Consider the following 18,829-nt stretch of genomic DNA (forward strand, 5'->3'; position numbering starts at 1 on the left):
GCACAAATATAGGAAAAGGCAATGGAACAAACAAACATAGGAAAAGGCAATGGAATAAACAAATATAGGGAAAGGCAATGGAACGCACAAAAATAGAAAAGGCAAGGGAACAAACAAACATAGCAGCCTTCAAGTAAGAGACTACTTTTTTAAGGGCATCATATTCAGAAAATTATACTCCAAAGTTTGTTTTTTTAATGTAAGAGCTCACTTCAATGTACAGAGTATCAAATCTTATGGTCTAAGTTACACAAGAAACTTTACTGTATAAACTTTTTGCAATTAATCAAGAAGGCATTTGTACTACATACCAACACAAAGAGCAACCAGTCCCTTTTCTGCTTCTAGTTCATCATCATCTTCATCAAAATCAACCTCTGGTCGAGGAGCATACAATCCTTCCTCATCATCTGTGGACATTTCTCTTGACAGAGAACCTGATGAGGCATAAGCTCCCATCTTTTTTAATAAAGATAATTTGGTGAACTTCTCAGCCCTAGGTGAACCCCCTTCAGATGAGCCAAGTGAAAATCTCCTTTCACCAGAGGACCCAACTGACAGTCTCCTTTCAATTAGTTTATAGTTTTCTTCAGAAGTATGAGTCATATTGCTTCCACTATCTGATTTTTCCAGATCTGATACTGTTTCTATTATTTCTTCATTTTCTTCTGACAAATTTTTAGGTTCAGTCCTTACTTCCTCTTCGTTAGATAGATCATCACTCTTGGTTGCCTGGATAGTATTATCTATATCAGAACCTGGACAACTAGAATCTTCAGGATTAGTAATTGTGTTGTCTGTACTCAAATCCAAAGTTCTTTTAGCCTTCATATCTGCAAAAAAAGAATGTTTGTTAACTTCCAAAGTCTTGTATAACTTCTCTGGTATAATGCAGTGGTTTCATGGCATTATTTGGCACGGTCAATAGATTTGTGTCATCACAACAAAGAAGCTAGGTCAAAACATTAACTGCATATGACAGACAAAAGTATTAAATTCCTGTTAAAACATACTACACCAATGGTCATGTACCTGTCCTAGATAAAGAACCCTTGTCAGAGATAATTATCTGTCCTTTCTTAATTGGTTTGGGTTTGGTTTTCTTTTCTTTTGAGAATTGGGTGTTGGTGGCAGTCACTATTAAATCTATTCACCACCTTTTTAGATCCCTAGCATTTGGAACTTTAGAACTTGACCTACTGTATAGACACATGTCTATGTTGACCTTTAGATGTCTTTGGTTATTTTGCATCATTGGGTTGCTATCTCACATCTACTTTCATTCATAAAAGGAGAGTATCATAACACTTTTAATTTGATTAAAAATAACTTCTGTAAAATCAGAAAATCCCATTTGGGATTAATTTTAAAGAATACTCAACAAAATTGACACAAGAAAATCTGGTATATCATTCATAACCATCTACAAATTAGTATCAAAACAATATCATAACAATATCATTATTGAAATAACATAACACACCTACAGAATAAAAGGTTTCTATAGTAATTGAATATCTAAGATGTTAAGTTATAGCCCTAACATATCACTAGTTACCTGTATTTTCATCTGATGTCAGTTTTTCAATCTTTTTACCATAAGGAGTGCTTGTTATATTCAGAGAATGCTTCACAAATATACTGTCTTTTCTTTTGCTGGGAGACTTTTCATCTGAAATAATATCATTGCAATGATAGATTCTTATCTTTAAAAGAAAAAGATTTCTTAACAAAAATGGTTCAAGTTTGTCCAGATATTGTTAACAAAATAATACATGTTAAATGAATTAAAAGAAAATATCTTACTTTTCCAAACTAATCAGCAGGGCAACTGCAAAATACATTCATAATGAACTGACAGTATTATCATTATGAAAAATAATTGTAATTATTTTTTTTATTTTCCACCCCAAGCTACTCAACTAAGTGAATTCTTAGTCAAGCAGAGGGGATCACAATGACATCATAAGCCAAACTTAATTAAAGTTAACCAAGAAAAAGTGATAAATAGACTTTACATGGTCTCTCAACTCTAGGAAGTTTCTCTGCAACATCATATTTCAGGGCTACCACCCTTTGATGAGATTGTAGATAAGAAAGTCTCTTTTTTGTTTGCAGAACCATTGATAATTTATAAATATTAAGATATTCTAAAAACTTTTTTCTTTTTGTTGCACATTTGAAAATAATGATCGTAAATAGTTATTAAAAGGTTTTCACATGGTAAATATTGAAAGAACAGCATTCAACCAAAACAAGCTTGTTCAACTATCTTTCCAAACAAGAAGAATTTATGTCATCACTGAAAATGTTGATCTTGTTGATATTCTATAAGAATCCATTATCTGCTTGGTAGAAGTCAACTGTTTCTATTCATTCAATATTAGTACAAATATTCCCATTTTATTAGACGATATGTAACAATGTGTCAACACTCAAAAGTTATGCTTTGAATGTTCCATTTTTAAATTATGCAAGAAACCTATGCCTTACTTTGCTTACTTAATATCTAATAAATGGACATTTCACTTGTCCTAACAAGTTAACTAGCTAAAACAAAACTTACTCCACCATGTTACAAAACAGAAGCTGTTTTTTGTGTGGTTGACATAGGAATTTGTTGCAGGATGTACAAACAATAGAAAATCACATATAGACATGATTATGTGAATGTCAGGTGGTGTTCCCAGCATGCTTTGTAATATACTGATGACAGACTGGGCAATCTCAGCAGAGTAGGCTTTCATGTTGTCTTGAATTTTTTCCTATTGGATAAAAGATGTAAAACATAGAAATATAGGCACAGTGCAACAAGTTTAAAGCTGATCCTAACCATGTTTGTTGTTTTTTTTCTTTCTATTAGTTGAGTACATTAAAACATCACTATCTGTTATGCTTTTGTCAATTATGTTGTTTTGTGTGAATTCAGGACTTCAGTCACCTCTACTATATGCATTGATTAAGTGTCTAGACTATGAGAAACACTTGACATATGGTTAAGCATGCATAAATGGTTGAACACAATATACTAACCAGACTGTCATTGATCTAAACATGTGTTTGTAGGTAACTGTCTCAATCACAATTTTACCTAACCTGATTTAGCATCTTTTTTAAATCGGGGTCAAATATGTAATCTTGCATATACTTTAAAAAATTCATATCATTATGAACATTCTTACCAAGTTTCAAGTTGATATTAACTTCACCTTCAGATTAATGACCTTAACCAATAACTTTAACTTTATACAGGACAGAGGAACTGAATAATGGACAGAATATAGACCCATAGACCTGAAAACATAATGACCCTTGCTATTGTAGACAGGGCATAACAATTTCAGTGCATTTTACATAAGTCCCAAGCTATTTCTTAAAAAACATTTTGCATACAAATTTGACTTACCTGGTATATTTTAAAAATCTTACTGATCAGGTTTATAGAATGAAACTGTTTAAGGTTAAAAGCTTGATGTGGATGATCATCTCGAACTAATGATGCTAAGACATGGAATATCATCACAAGTATATTGTCGTCTGCTCCTTCCCAAATCCTCCAGTTCAGCAGAAGGTCAACAATCACTGATATGTTTGTAATCATGGCTTCTGATTTCCTTCTCATAACTAAGGTACCATCTGGTTCAAAACGTAGCATTGATTCTGATGTTGCAGCATCAAGCAAAACCTAATAAATATCAATAACATTGAATGGACACATGCATAATGTCTTAAATCATATCAATTAACTTCTGAAATAAATTGAACTTAAGTTAAAATTTGCCAATAAATAAGCAAGTGTCTCATTGCTTTATAATTTGATCAAAATAAATACAGAAACTGAGTTGTCACATTTGTAGGCATCAAGTATTCCCTTCTTCCATTTGATATACTGAATGATAAGAAAACATAAGCATTAAGTGTAATGCGTTCACTGGGTCAATTGAGTCAATTGTATATCAAGCAGATTAACTGAATCAATTTAGTCAATTAAACTTGATTATAACAGAACAAAAAGATTTGTTCTGTTGACTCATTTGATTAAGTAATTGAGTCAATTGCATTTTTTATAATATGGAGATTACTTGAATCATTTGAGTCATCTGGCTTCCTTTATTAGTAATGCTACTACTTACCTTCAATGTGTGAAATCCTAGGACAGCCTTTGAGCTGGTCAGTACCCTATTTAGAAGCTGATTTCCATTTATGATCATGAAGTCTTTTGATTGATATGTAGAAAAGTTGACTAAGGCAAATAAGATCTGTAAAGACTTGGCCTGTAGCAGCTCATGTAAGGAATCATTCTGATGGTTGTCACATTTGTTTAGTTCAAAAACCTGAAAAAGTTATGTGAAAGCAACTAACAAAAAGAACTGTAAAGTTAAATCTTGTAAAGTGGTATTATCTTTCTTACCAATCATTCTAGTATGATGTCCAGTTTTTGATTAGTATTATGTTTGATGCTATAATACCATAAAATGGGACATTTTGGCTGTTGTCCATATTTGGATTATTTTGGTACATAAGAAGAAACCCCCAAAGTTAAACATACCAAAATAAAACATTGATCAAAATATCCCCACACCAAACTATCTCGATTTAAGGTATTCAGTAAGCTTTGACTGACAGAAAATGAAAAAATATCATAATACACTTTTTGCATGAAAATGAATAAAATTTTAAAAAATTCGTAAGGGTTCCGCGGAACCCAGTGTCTCGCCTACTTTTGCTGTTAATCGCAGGCTCAACAAAAATGAGGAAACTATCTTTTGATTGTAAGCAGCTTCTGTCAAAGTTTGGTAAAAGTCCAGGATAGTTTATGAATCTAATAAATGTTTTAAAAACTTTAACTGCAGACTGTACATATTTAATGTTAACTGGAAGAAAAACTAAGTCCACTTATAAGTAAAATACAGATAAACAGGTACAAAATTTTAACAAAATTTCCTTCTAGATACTAGCTTTTGATCATAAACAAGCTTCTGTCCAAGTTTGGTACAAATCCAGGATAGTTTAAGAAAGTTATTAAAATTTTAAAAACTTTAACCACAGAGTGAATGTAATGATTCCTGGCAGAAAAACTAAGTCCATTTATAAGTAAAATACGGAAAAACTGGAATTTTTTTTTTACAAAATTTACTTCTGGATATTATCTTATGATCATAAACAACCTCTGTCCAAGTTTGGTACAAATCCAGGATAGTTTAAGAAAGTTATTAAAATTTTAAAAACTTTAACTACAGAGTGAATGTAATGTTTCCTGGCAGAAAAACTAAGTCCATTTATAAGTAAAATACGGAAAAACTGGAATTTTTTTTTTACAAAATTTACTTCTGGATATTACCTTATGATCATAAACAAGCCTCTGTCCAAGTTTGGTACAAATCCAAGATAGTTTAAGAAAGTTATTAAAATTTTAAAAACTTTAACCACAGAGTGAATGTAGTATTTCCTGGCAGAAAAACTAAGTCCATTTATAAGTAAAATACGGAAAAACTGGAATTTTTTTTTTACAAAATTTTCTTCTGGATATTATCTTATGATCATAAACAAGCCTCTGTCCAAGTTTGGTAGAAATCCAGGATAGTTTAAGAAAGTTATTAAAATTTCAAAAACTTTAACCACAGAGTGAATATTTGTGGACGCCGCCGACGACGACGACGCCGACGGAATGTAGGATCGCTATGTCTCGCTTTTTCGACAAAAGTCGAAGGCTCGACAAAAATGACGACATCCAATGCAACATAATTTCTGGTGATTTTTGTACTTTTTTTTAAGGATCAAAATAATCAATACTGTATCCATTTGTTTATCTTAGATTTCACCTTTGGTAAGTCTTGCATTTTTGAAATTTTATTTTACTGATAATTGATAAGTTAAATATCAGCCGAGATAAGAACCATCAAGTATAAGTCAGATTAAATCAACAAAAAATGCTAGTTGTTACAGCTATTGAGTAAATAAATGGAGAATTTTGCAATTTTTCATTTATAAAGGGGCATAACTCTAGAACAGTTAAAGTGACGCTACCAAAATTCAATCTTGATCTGTGTTTTGTGGTAATAAGCTTTGTGTATAAGTTTCATTATATTTGGTTGAGGCAAACTGAAGTTAGAGAACGGAAACTAAAAATTTTGTAATTTTTCCATTTATAAAGGGGCATAACTCTAGAACGGTTAAAGTGACACCACCAAAATTCAAACTTGATCTGTGTTTTGTGGTAATTAGCATTGTGTATAAGTTTCATAACATTTGGTTGAGGCAAACTCAAGTTAGAGAACAGAAACCAATTTTGGGGCGTACGTACAGACGGACAAGGGTAAAACTTAATGCCCCCTCCGCTACGGAGGGGGCATAAAAAAATAAACATATATCTGTGCTGTCATTACCACTTTTTAAATTCCTGTCTTTTTAATGTCACAATCAGCAAAATTTATGATGATAATAATTCTTTGAATGACTTAAGTTTTTCTATTTTAAAAATAATAAGTTATTCACCTTGGCAACAAGGAACAAAATTGCTTCCATCCCACCAGCTCCCTCTAAAGCTTTCTCTAGACTATGATGTCTGTGAGTCACAAGCTTGGCCTGACATGTTAACTGAGCAGTGATTGGCTGTTGGATTAACAGGTTACTGCTGTCCTGACGCTGAGGGATACCAAGATTTGGACCAAGAATTTGCATTTCTTGTGATGATGTGTTTCTATAGAAACAGGCTAAGTCATGCATCATTGGGTTGTATGTCAAAATCAAAGATGACTGAAATATATACATGAACATATACTATCTAGTACACAAAACTGGAAAAATTTACATTCATAAAGTCAATTCTTAAGTTTAACATACAATTACTTTTCATCTGTTGTCAATTTTGTGCTTAAGCCTGATAATAAATCAATAAGAAATTTGTATTTTGTTGAGATTTCCTCAAAAATAAAAAATAAAAATACTATTAATCAAATGTCTCATATTTCTCAAAGGGGACAAAATCTTACTACAACAAAGCCATTTTTTTCAATTAATATAATCTTTGGCAATAGCTAAATGAAAAAAATACTAACTTTGCATAATAAAAAGAGGTCTACATCATATAGCATATATACAATTATCATTACCTTAAACCGCTTTAATTTTTTAATTACACTTACCCTTAATGAATCTAAATCCACCCTTTTTGATCCAACCAAAATGTCTGCTGGCATCTTAGAGTGAAGCTCCATCTGTTTTGTAAGTAAAGGCCCATAACTGATATCCATATTCACATTATCACATTTATTTATTGTAACACAACTTGGACCCAAAGCATACAAATGGAATATTTCATCACTTCCATGACTTCTCCCTTAAATAAAGATAATAGTCAATAATATTGCATTTGCATAACCTTCTTCAATCTTTCCTACTAAATTCCTTTTCAAACGGGGACAATAAATTTACTAAGCTCTAACACAAGTCAATTTTGTTGAATAGGCAATTAACCAACAACTGTTTTGTTACAATGTTTTATAACGACTTTTGAGTTATGATTTGGCTTGTCCAAACTATAACTAAGCTATGGAGTCAGTAACACCTTTTTAGATAGAATGGTCAGTGTTTTTACAACAATTACCTGTTTGACATTTTTATGACCTCGAGGCTTAAAATAGAACATGGGAAACTTTACCTGTGTAGATATCGAGGTTTATTTTTAAATCAAATTCAATCATATAAACACGAAAGAAACTGTTTTAAAACTTTATTTGAATAACACAAAAGTAAATATGAAATAATAATGAAAATAATGATGCATTCAAGAAAAATATACTCACCAACCTGCCGTTTCCGGTCAAAAATTTCGACAGATTTAACCAAGCATATCTAGATGGCGATAATTTTCTATGCAATAAACCGAAAGGCCACTTGTAGAGCTATGCATATAACCGGACAATTTAACATTAGATGAATGGGAAATGGTTTTGTGCAGGAGAAAACTATGCAATTAACTGAATTATGCTATTAAGCGGTATGCAATTAAGTGGAGTCGACTGTATTATGCAGATCTGATTCACTACTCAATATCAACCTTATCAACAAAAAGGGATACTAGTCAAAAGTTCTAAAATGCATGATACTGCTTCGCATCACATGACAAATTTTTGGACAAACCTTTATCAAATATGCATAAAAGACAAAACAAATCAAACAGATAAAACTATAAGACATTTAAAACCATAAAACAAAACAAAAAAACAGCCAAAACTGGTGAAGGTAAGCTTTATCTAAGGGAGTTGTAAACATAGATATAGTACAAATACTTGGAATATCTATCATTTAGATTATGTCAGTACCAAACCACCAGCTTTTGGGAAAAGGCAATTGAACAATTTTGTTTTCTAAATTGTCAATTGAAGGAAGATTGTAATATGTGCCAATCATTTCATCCATAGTTTTCCATCATGTATTTACTGGTAAACTACTTACCTTCAAGTATCATGAGGGAGCTAAGAGTAAGTGTCTGACTAGATTGTTCTGGATCAGTACATGCATGTCCAATACACAACAAAGGAATTCTGTCCATCTGTTTTCTAGTCACAGAATGTTGATGTTCTAATTTTATTTCTTGTGACCTCCATCCGTCTATTACAAGTGTTACCTAAAAAAACAATCACATTATCTTATATGCACTCAGATTGCACCTCCTTCTGAAATATTTGTCTCACAGTGAGTAAAAGAAAGAAGAATTTATGATATTTCGTCTCAAAAGATAAATAAAATGCTCCGCAGGGCGCAGCTTGATACGACCGCAGAGGTCGAACCCTGAACAGTTGGGGCAAGTATGGACACAACATTCAAGCTTGATACACCTCTGAATTTGGATTGTGATTAAATATTTGACACAGCATAGGTTTGTGACACAGAATGAATGTGGTCTAAGAACTTAAAAATTTTAAATTGGACATTCACCTTTTATGGTCCAAAATCTAAATACATGGTTAGATTCAGCATATCAAAGAACCCCAAGAATTCAATTTTTGATGAAATCAAACAAAGTTTAATTTTGGACCCTTTTGACCTCAATGTGGACAAAGTTGATAATGGGGCCCAAAAATCAATAAAGTGCTCCGCAGGGCGCAGCTTGATACGACCACAGAGGTCAAACCCTGAACAGTTGGGGCAAGTATGGACACAACATTCAAGCTTGATACAGCTTTGCATTTGGATTGTGATTAAATATTTGACACAGCATAGGTTTCTGACACAGAATGAATGTGGTCTAAGAACTTAAAAATTTTAAATTGGACATTCACCTATTATGGTCCAATATCCAAAATCTAAATACATGGTTAGATTCAGCATATCAAAGAACCCCAAGAATTCAATTTTTGATGAAATCAAACAAAGTTTAATTTTGGACCCTTTTGACCTCAATGTGGACAAAGTTGATAACGGGGCCCAAAAATCAAAAATCTAAATACATGGTTAGATTCAGCATATCAAAGAACCCCATATTTTCAATTTTTGTTGAAATCAAACAAAGTTTAATTTTGGACCCCGATTTGGACCAACTTGAAAACTGGGCCCATAATCAAAAATCTAAATACATGTTTAGATTCAGCATATCAAAGAACCCTAAGAATTCAATTTTTGTTAAAATCAAACTAAGTTTAATTTTGGACCCTTTGGACCTTAATGTAGACCAATTTGAAAACGGAACCAAAAATTAAAAATCTAAATACACGGTTAGATTCGGCATATCAAAGAACCCCAATAATTCAATTTTTGATGAAATCAAACAAAGTTTAATTTTGGACCCTTTGGACCTCAATGTGGACCAATTTAAAAACGGGGCCCAAAATCCAAAAACTTAATACACGATTAGATTCAGCATATTAAAGAACCCCAAGAATTCAAGAATAAAACCCCATTGAAATTGGTCAAGAAATAAGCAATTTATACGAAGTATCTTCTTTTGCACAATACTGTGCAATTAAATATTTCTTGCTATTGCGCAATACTGTACAATTGACAATTTCTTGCTATTCCGCAATATTGTGCTATTGGATATTTCTTGCTATTGCGCAATACTGTGCAATTGAAGATTTCTTGCTATTACGCAATACTGTGCAATTGAAGATTTCTTGCTATTGTGCAATACTGTGCAATTGAAAATTTCTTGCTATTGCACAATACTTATTATAGAATAATTTACACATCCTGTGTGGTGTGTATCTCCTACCATATCATTATTATTTGCTTTTAAATATAAATCAGAAATAACCAACTTAAAATGGAAAATTTTAAAAGAAAAAAAAAGGAAAAAAACACCCCCCCCCCCAAATTTTTTGAACCCTCTTATGATTCATCACCCCCAAACTCAATCCCAGCCTTCCTTTTGTGGAATGGTACCTTGCAGTACAATTTCAGAGAGATCCATACACTTGAACACAAGTTATTGTCTGGAAACTAGAAAAATGCTTATTTTTGGCCCCTTTTTGGCCCCCAATTCCTAAACGTTTCGGCAATTACCCCCAAACTCAATTCCAGCTTTCCCTTTGTGATATGGAACCTTGTAGTACAATTTCAGAAAGATCCATACACTTACACACAAGTTATTGTCATGAAACTAGAAAAATGCTTGTTTTTTTACCCTTTTTTGGCCCCTAATTCCTAAAATTTTGAGGCAATTACCCCCAAAATCAATCCCAGCATTCCTTTTGTGATATGGAACCTTGTGGTACAATGTCAGAGAGATCCATACACTAACACACAAGTTATGTCTGGAAGTTACAAAAATGCTTATTTTTGGCCCCTTTTTGGCCCCTAATTCCTTTACTGTTGGTACCATAACCCCCAAAATCAATCCCAACCTTCCTTTTGTGGTATTGAACCTTGTGGTAAAATTTCATAGAGATCCATTGACTTAAACTAAAGTTAGAGTGCGAAAACCAATGTGTCTTCGGACGACGCCGGACGACGTCAACATCATACCAATATACAACCACAAAAAATTGTTTGCGGTCGTATAAAAATCTAAATACATGGTTAGATTCAGCATATCAAAGAACCCCATATATTCAATTTTTGTTGAAATCAAACAAAGTTTAATTTTGGACCCCAACTTGGACCAACTTGAAAACTGGGCCCATAATCAAAAATCTAAACACATGTTTAGATTCAGCATATCAAAGAACCCCAAGAATTCAATTTTTGTGAAAATCAAACTAAGTTCAATTTTGGACCCTTTGGACCTTAATGTAGACCAATTTAAAAACGGGACCCAAAATTAAAAATCTAAATACACGGTTAGATTTGGTATATCAAAGAACCCCAATAATTCAATTTTTGATGAAATCAAACAAAGTTTAATTTTGGACCCTTTTGACCTCAATATGAACCAATTTGATAGCGGGTCCACAAATAAAAAATCTAAATACATGGTTAGATTCAGCATATCAAAGAACCCCAAGAATTCAATTTTTGATGAAATCAAACAAAGTTTAATTTTGGACCCTTTTGACCTCAATGTGGACAAAGTTGATAATGGGGCCCAAAAATCAAAAATCTAAATACATAGTTAGATTCAGCATATCAAAGAACCCCATATATTCAATTTTTGTTGAAATCAAACAAAGTTTAATTTTGGACCCCGATTTGGACCAACTTGAAAACTGGGCCCATAATCAAAAATCTAAATACATGTTTAGATTCAGCATATCAAAGAACCCTAAAAATTCAATTTTTGTTAAAATCAAACTAAGTTTAATTTTGGACCCTTTTGACCTTAATGTAGACCAATTTGAAAACGGAACCAAAAATTAAGAATCTAAATACACGGTTAGATTCGGCATATCAAAGAACCCCAATAATTCAATTTTTGATGAAATCAAACAAAGTTAAATTTTGGACCCTTTGGACCTCAATGTGGACCAATTTAAAAACGGGGCCCAAAATCCAAAAACTTAATACTTGGTTAGATTCAGCATATTAAAGAACCCCAAGAATTCAAGAATAAAACCCCATTGAAATTGATCAAGAAATAAGCAATTCATACGAAGTATCTTCTTTTGCACAATACTGTGCAATTGAATATTTCTTGCTATTGTGCAATACTGTACAATTGACAATTTCTTGCTATTGCGCAATATTGTGCTATTGGATATTTCTTGCTATTGCGCAATACTGTGCAATTGAAGATTTCTTGCTATTGCGCAATACTGTGCAATTGAAGATTTCTTGCAATTGTGCAATACTGCGCAATTGAAAATTTCTTGCTATTGCACAATACTTATTATATAATGATTTACACATCCTGTTTGGTGTGTATCTCCTACCATATCATTATTATTTGCTTTTAAATATTAATCAGAAATAACCAACTTAAAATGGAAAATTTTAAAAGAAAAAAAAAAAGGGAAAAAAGAAAAAAAAAGAAAAAAAAAAAAATCCCCCCCCCAAATTTTTTGAACCCCCTTATGATTCATCACCCCCAAACTCAATCCCAGCCTTCCCTTTGTGGTATGGTACCTTGCAGTACAATTTCAGAGAGATCCATACACTTGAACACAAGTTATTGTCTGGAAACTAGAAAAATGCTTATTTTTGGCCCCTTTTTGGCCCCCTTTTCCTAAACGTTTCGGGCAATTACCCACAAACTCAATTCCAGCTTTCCCTTTGTGATATGGAACCTTGTAGTACAATTTCAGAAATATCCAAACACTTACACACAAGTTATTGTCATGAAACTAGAAAAATGCTTGTTTTTTGCCCCTTTTTTGGCCCCTAATTCCTAAAATTTTGAGGCAATTACCCCCAAAATCAATTACAGCCTTCCCTTTGTGATATGGAACCTTGTGGTACAATGTCAGAGAGATCCATACACTTACACACAAGTTATTGTCTGGAAGTTACAAAAATGCTTATTTTTGGCCCCTTTTTGGCCCCTAATTCCTTAACTGTTGGTACCATAACCCCCAAAATCAATCCCAACCTTCCTTTCGTGGTATTGAACCTTATGGTAAAATTTCATGGAGATCCATTCACTTAAACTAAAGTTAGAGTGCGAAAACCAATGTGTCTTCGGACGACGCCGGACGACGCCAGACGACAACGACGACGACGACGACAACGTCATACCAATATACGACCAAAAAATTTTCAATTTTTGCGGTCGTATAAAAATTAAGAATCTAAATACACGGTTAGATTCGGCATATCAAAGAACCCAAATAATTCAATTTTTGATGAAATCAAACAAAGTTTAATTTTGGACCCTTTGGACCTCAATGTGGACCAATTTAAAAACGGGGCCCAAAATCCAAAAACTGAATACACGGTTAGAATCAGCATATTAAAGAACCCCAAGAATTCAAGAATAAAACCCCATTGAAATTGGTCAAGAAATAAGCAATTTATACGAAGTATCTTCTTTTGCACAATACTGTGCAATTGAATATTTCTTGCTATTGCGCAATACTGTACAATTGACAATTTCTTGCTATTGTGCAATATTGTGCTATTGGATATTTCTTGCTATTGCACAATACTGTGCAATTGAAGATTTCTTGCTATTGCGCAATACTGTGCAATTGAAAATTTCTTCCTATTGCACAATACTTATTATATAATAATTTACACATCCTGTTTGGTGTGTATCTCCTACCATATCATTATTATTTGCTTTTAAATATAAAACAGAAATAACCAACTTAAAATGGAAAATTATTAAAAAATTCGTAAGGGTTCCGCGGAACCCAGTGTCTCGCCTACTTTTGCTGTTAATCGCAGGCTCAACAAAAATAAGGAAAAAAAAATAATAAAAATATTCCTCTCTATACTATCTTTTGATTGTAAGTAGCTTCTGTCCAAGTTTGGTAAAAATCCAGGATAGTTTATGAATCTAATAAATGTTTTAAAAACTTAAACTGCAGACTGTATGTAATGTTAACTGGAAGAAAAACTAAGTCCATTTATAAGTAAAATACGGAAAAAATGGAACAAAATTTTAACAAAATTTCATTCTAGATACTAGCTTTTAATCATAAACAAGCTTCTGTCCAAGTTTGGTACAAATCCAGGATAGTTTAAGAAAGTTGTTAAAATTTTAAAAACTTTAACCACAGAGTGAATGTAATGTTAACTGGCAGAAAAACTAAGTCCATTTATAAGTAAAATACGGAAAAAATGGATTTTTTTTTTACAAAATTTACTTTTGGATACTATCTTATGATCATAAACAAGCTTCTGTCCAAGTTTGGTAGAAATCCAGGATAGTTTAAGAAAGTTGTTAAAATTTTAAAAACTTTAACCACAGAGGGAATGTAATGTTAACTGGCAGAAAAACTAAGTCCATTTATAAGTAAAATACGGAAAAAATGGAATTTTTTTTTTACAAAATTTACTTTTGGATACTATCTTATGATCATAAACAAGCTTCTGTCCAAGTTTGGTAGAAATCCAGGATAGTTTAAGAAAGTTGTTAAAATTTTAAAAACTTTAACCACAGAGTGAATGTAATGTTAACTGGCAGAAAAACTAAGTCCATTTATAAGTAAAATACGGAAAAAATGGAATTTTTTTTTTACAAAATTTACTTTTGGATACTATCTTATGATCATAAACAAGCTTCTGTCCAAGTTTGGTAGAAATCCAGGATAGTTTAAGAAAGTTGTTAAAATTTTAAAAACTTTAACCACAGAGTGAATGTAATGTTAACTGGCAGAAAAACTAAGTCCATTTATAAGTAAAATACGGAAAAAATGGAATTTTTTTTTTACAAAATTTACTTCTGGATACTATCTTATGATCATAAACAAGCTTCTGTCCAAGTTTGGTAGAAATCCAGGATAGTTTAAGAAAGTTATTAAAATTTCAAAAACTTTAACCACAGAGTGAATATTTGTGGACGCCGCCGACGACAACGACGACGACGCCGACGGAATGTAGGATCGCTATGTCTCGCTTTTTCGACAAAAGTCGAAGGCTCGACAAAAATGAAAAAAAAATGAAAAAAAGAAAAAAAGGAAAAAAAAAAAATCCCCCCCCCCCACCCCAACTTTTTTGAACCCCCTTATGATTCATCACCCCCAAACTCAATCCCAGCCTTCCCTTTGTGGTATGGTACCTTGTAGTACAGTTTCAGAGAGATCCATACACTAACACACAAGTAATGTCTGGAAGTTACAAAAATGCTTATTTTTGGCCCCTTTTTGGCCCCTAATTCCTTAACTGTTTGTACCATAACCCCCAAAATCAATCCCAACCTTCCTTTTGTGGTATTGAACCTTATGGTAAAATTTCATAGAGATCCATTCACTTAAACTAAAGTAAGAGTGCGAAAACCAATGTGTCTTCGGACGACGACGACGACGACGACGCTAACGTCATACCAATATATGACCGCAAAAATTTTTTGCGGTCGTATAAAAACTAGAGGCTCTCAAGAGCCTGTGTCGCTCACCTGTGTTTACTGATGCTTTGAAAATCATGTAAAATAAGGTTAAAATCATAATTAATAGTATTAGATATTAGATATTATAATGATATCTAAGATAATAACAAAAAACTGCAAAATTTTTGTAAAATTACTAACTCAGGGGCAGCAACCCAACAACGGATTGTCGGATTCATCTGAAAATTTCAGGGCAGATAAATCTAAATCTGATGAACATTTTTGCCACCTGTCAGATTTGCTCTAAATGCTTTAGTTTCAGAGATATAACACAAAAACTGCATTTTACCCCTATGTTCTATTTTTAACCAAGTCGGCCATGATGGTTTGAAGGCGGGGTCATCGGACAAATTTTTTAAACTAGATACCCTAATAATGATTATGGCCAAGTATGGTTGAATTTGTCTCAGTAGTTTCAGAGAAGAATTTGTAAAAGATTACAAAAATTTACAAAAAATTGTTAAAAATTGACTATTAAGGGCAATAACTCCTAAAGGGGTTGACTGACAATTTTGGTCATGTCAACTCAACAACAGGTTGTCAGATTTGTCTGAAAATTTCAGGGCAGATAGATCTTGACCTGATAATCAGTTTACCCTATGTCAGATTTACTCTAAATGCTTTGGTTTCAGAGATATAAGCCAAAATCTACATTTTACCCCTATGTTCTATTTTTAGCCATGGCGGCCATCTTGGTTGGTTGGCAGGGTCATCGGACATATTTTTTAAACTAGATACCCTAATGATGATTGTGGCCAAGTTTGGTTAAATTTGGCCCAGTGGTTTCAGAGGAGAAGATTTTTGTAAAAAGCTAACGACGACGGACAACGACGACGACGGACAACAAGTGATGAGAAAAGCTCACTTGGCCCTTCTGGCCAGGTGAGCTAAAAATGTAGGACTATATACACAAGCAACTGCATCAAAAACAAAACTGTACAATCACAGATCATCTATATGCTGTAAAGCTCATTAAAGTACTAAAATCAAATGCTATGAGGAAAACCATGGTAAACTAGATTAAGACAAGAGCTGTTAATTGAAACACATATACTTAGAGAACCTAGGTATGTTTTAAAATGGAAACTTATTATTTCTGTTTTATTTACATCTGACATTATTGGTCATATGTAGTTTTTACATCTTTTCATTGCATTTATCATCAATTTAAATTTATCAGCTATGTAAATACTTGCATGTTTCCCGGATCATAGTTTCATTGTAACTAACAAAACAGTTTACTTGAGATGTCTAAAGATTGATCTAAAGTTATCAACCAATTTCACAAGAATGTTTACACATCAGCAAAATATTGAACATGTATATTTAGAATTTAATTGAATTAACACAACATTTTTCATGTTATATAAAATCTTAATTATTTATTTGGGTCAACTTCTAAAGACTGTATAAGACACAGATATAATTTTTCACTGGACATTGTAACAGTATAAATTGACCTATTTTAATTAAATAAAAGTTCATTGCTATGAACACATTCATATCATTTCTATTCAATTTTCAATTTCTATACCAAAAGTTACCGAATTAAAGACTATTTACCGGATTTGTAATAACATAAGAAACACGACGGGTGCCACATGTGGAGCAGGATCTTCTTACCCTTCCGGAGCACCTGAGATCACCCCCAGTTTTTGGTGGGGTTCGTGTTGCTTAGTCTTTAGTTTTCTATGTTGTGTCATCTGTACTATTATTTGTCTGTTTGTCTTTTTATTTTTGGCCATGGCGTTGTCAGTTTGTTTTCGATCTATGAGTTTGGCTGTCCCTCTGGTATCTTTCGTCCCTCTTTTACAATTCGTACGGGTAATTGTCTTTCCATTTTTTCTTGCAAGTAACTAATTCATAAATGTTAGTAATCATCAACAACTATCGTTATTCTTTTGTAAAATGCAGTTTAGGCTGTAGATAAATTAGGGTTATCTAATGATATTATATTAGTTTCTATAAAAATCTTACCTTTCCAAAGTAAGTAATGTCATCCTTTGAGTGTGTTTTAGTGGCATCAACTTTCTCATTATAACTGACAAGTACATGGTGCCAATGCCCTTTCATAAGACATTCTTTTGATATTACATCTTTAAGTATGTGACCACTTTCACCATATTCTGTGGTCAATCTATAGGGTTAACAACTGTATGTTATAAAGAAGTTCAGAGTAGAATATCATGAACATTGATGTTGATATTTCATGAAAAGTCACTAAAGAATACAATTTGATTAAATGTAAAGAGATTTTTTTATGGTAGAGGGAATATAAAAACAAGATTTTAGAATACACTCAACTCTATTACACAAGAGTGCACACGCTGAAATGTCTCGCCTTCTTTACTAATCATTGATATTATGTTGATAGTCCTATATATAAAGCTTTATTACAACTGTCACATAAACTTAACATTAACCAAGTAAACTAAACATTGACCAATGAACCATGAAAATGAGGTCAAGGTCAGATGAACCATGCTAGGCAGGCATGTACAGCTAACAATTCTTCCATACAACAAATATAGTTGACCTATTGCTTATAGTTTAAGAAAAACAGACGAAAACACAAAAACTTAACACTGAGCAATGAACCTTGAAAATGAGGTCAAGGTTAAATAAAACCTGCGTAACTGACATATAGATCATAAAATATTTCCATACACCAAATATAGTTGAACTATTGCATATAGTATTAGAAAAAAAGACCAAAACTCAAAAACTTAACTTTGACCACTGAACCATGAAAATGAGGTCAAGGTAAGATGACACCTGCCAGCTAGACATGTACACCTTACAATCATTCCATACACCAAATATAGCTGACCTATTGCATGCAGTATTAGAAAGAAAGACCAAAACTCAAAAACTTAACTTTGACCACTGAACCATGAAAATGAGGTCAAGGTCAGATGACACCTGCCAGCTAGACATGTACACCTTACAATCATTCCATACACCAAATATAGTAGACCTATTGCATGCAGTATAAGAAAAACAGACCAAAACACAAAAACTTAACTATAACCACTGAACCATGAAAATGAGGTCAAGGTCAAATGACACCTACCAGCTAGACATGTACACCTTACAATCATTCCATACACCAAATATAGTAGACCTATTGCATACAGTATAAGAAAAACAGACCAAAACACAAAAACTTAACTATAACCACTGAACCATGAAAATGAGGTCAAGGTCAGATGACACCTACCAGCTAGACATGTACACCTTACAATCATTCCATACACCAAATATAGTAGACCTATTGCATATAGTATAAGAAAAACAGACCAAAACACAAAAACTTAACTATAACCACTGAACCATGAAAATGAGGTCAAGGTCAGATGACACCTGCCAGTTGGACATGTACACCTTACAGTCCTTCCATACACC

General features: G+C 32.7%; 1 protein-coding gene across 3 annotated transcripts in view; it reads right to left on the minus strand.

The window, feature by feature from the left end:
- LOC127698379 (lysosomal-trafficking regulator-like) overlaps positions 1-18,829 on the minus strand; it is a 130,143-nt gene that overhangs the window by 39,175 nt on the left and 72,139 nt on the right. For all 3 annotated transcript variants that reach the window (XM_052201789.1, XM_052201788.1, XM_052201791.1), the window contains 9 exons: positions 17,402-17,561; positions 8,458-8,629; positions 7,146-7,339; positions 6,496-6,756; positions 4,134-4,334; positions 3,407-3,685; positions 2,567-2,765; positions 1,559-1,672; positions 312-833 (listed from right to left, as the gene is read on the minus strand). In XM_052201789.1, coding sequence (XP_052057749.1) covers positions 312-833; positions 1,559-1,672; positions 2,567-2,765; positions 3,407-3,685; positions 4,134-4,334; positions 6,496-6,756; positions 7,146-7,339; positions 8,458-8,629; positions 17,402-17,561 — 2,102 coding nt within the window. The remainder of the gene's footprint in view (positions 1-311; positions 834-1,558; positions 1,673-2,566; positions 2,766-3,406; positions 3,686-4,133; positions 4,335-6,495; positions 6,757-7,145; positions 7,340-8,457; positions 8,630-17,401; positions 17,562-18,829) is intronic.

Source organism: Mytilus californianus, unplaced genomic scaffold, assembly GCF_021869535.1.
Source record: "Mytilus californianus isolate M0D057914Y unplaced genomic scaffold, xbMytCali1.0.p SCAF_4, whole genome shotgun sequence".
NCBI classification, from domain to species: domain Eukaryota; kingdom Metazoa; phylum Mollusca; class Bivalvia; order Mytilida; family Mytilidae; genus Mytilus; species Mytilus californianus.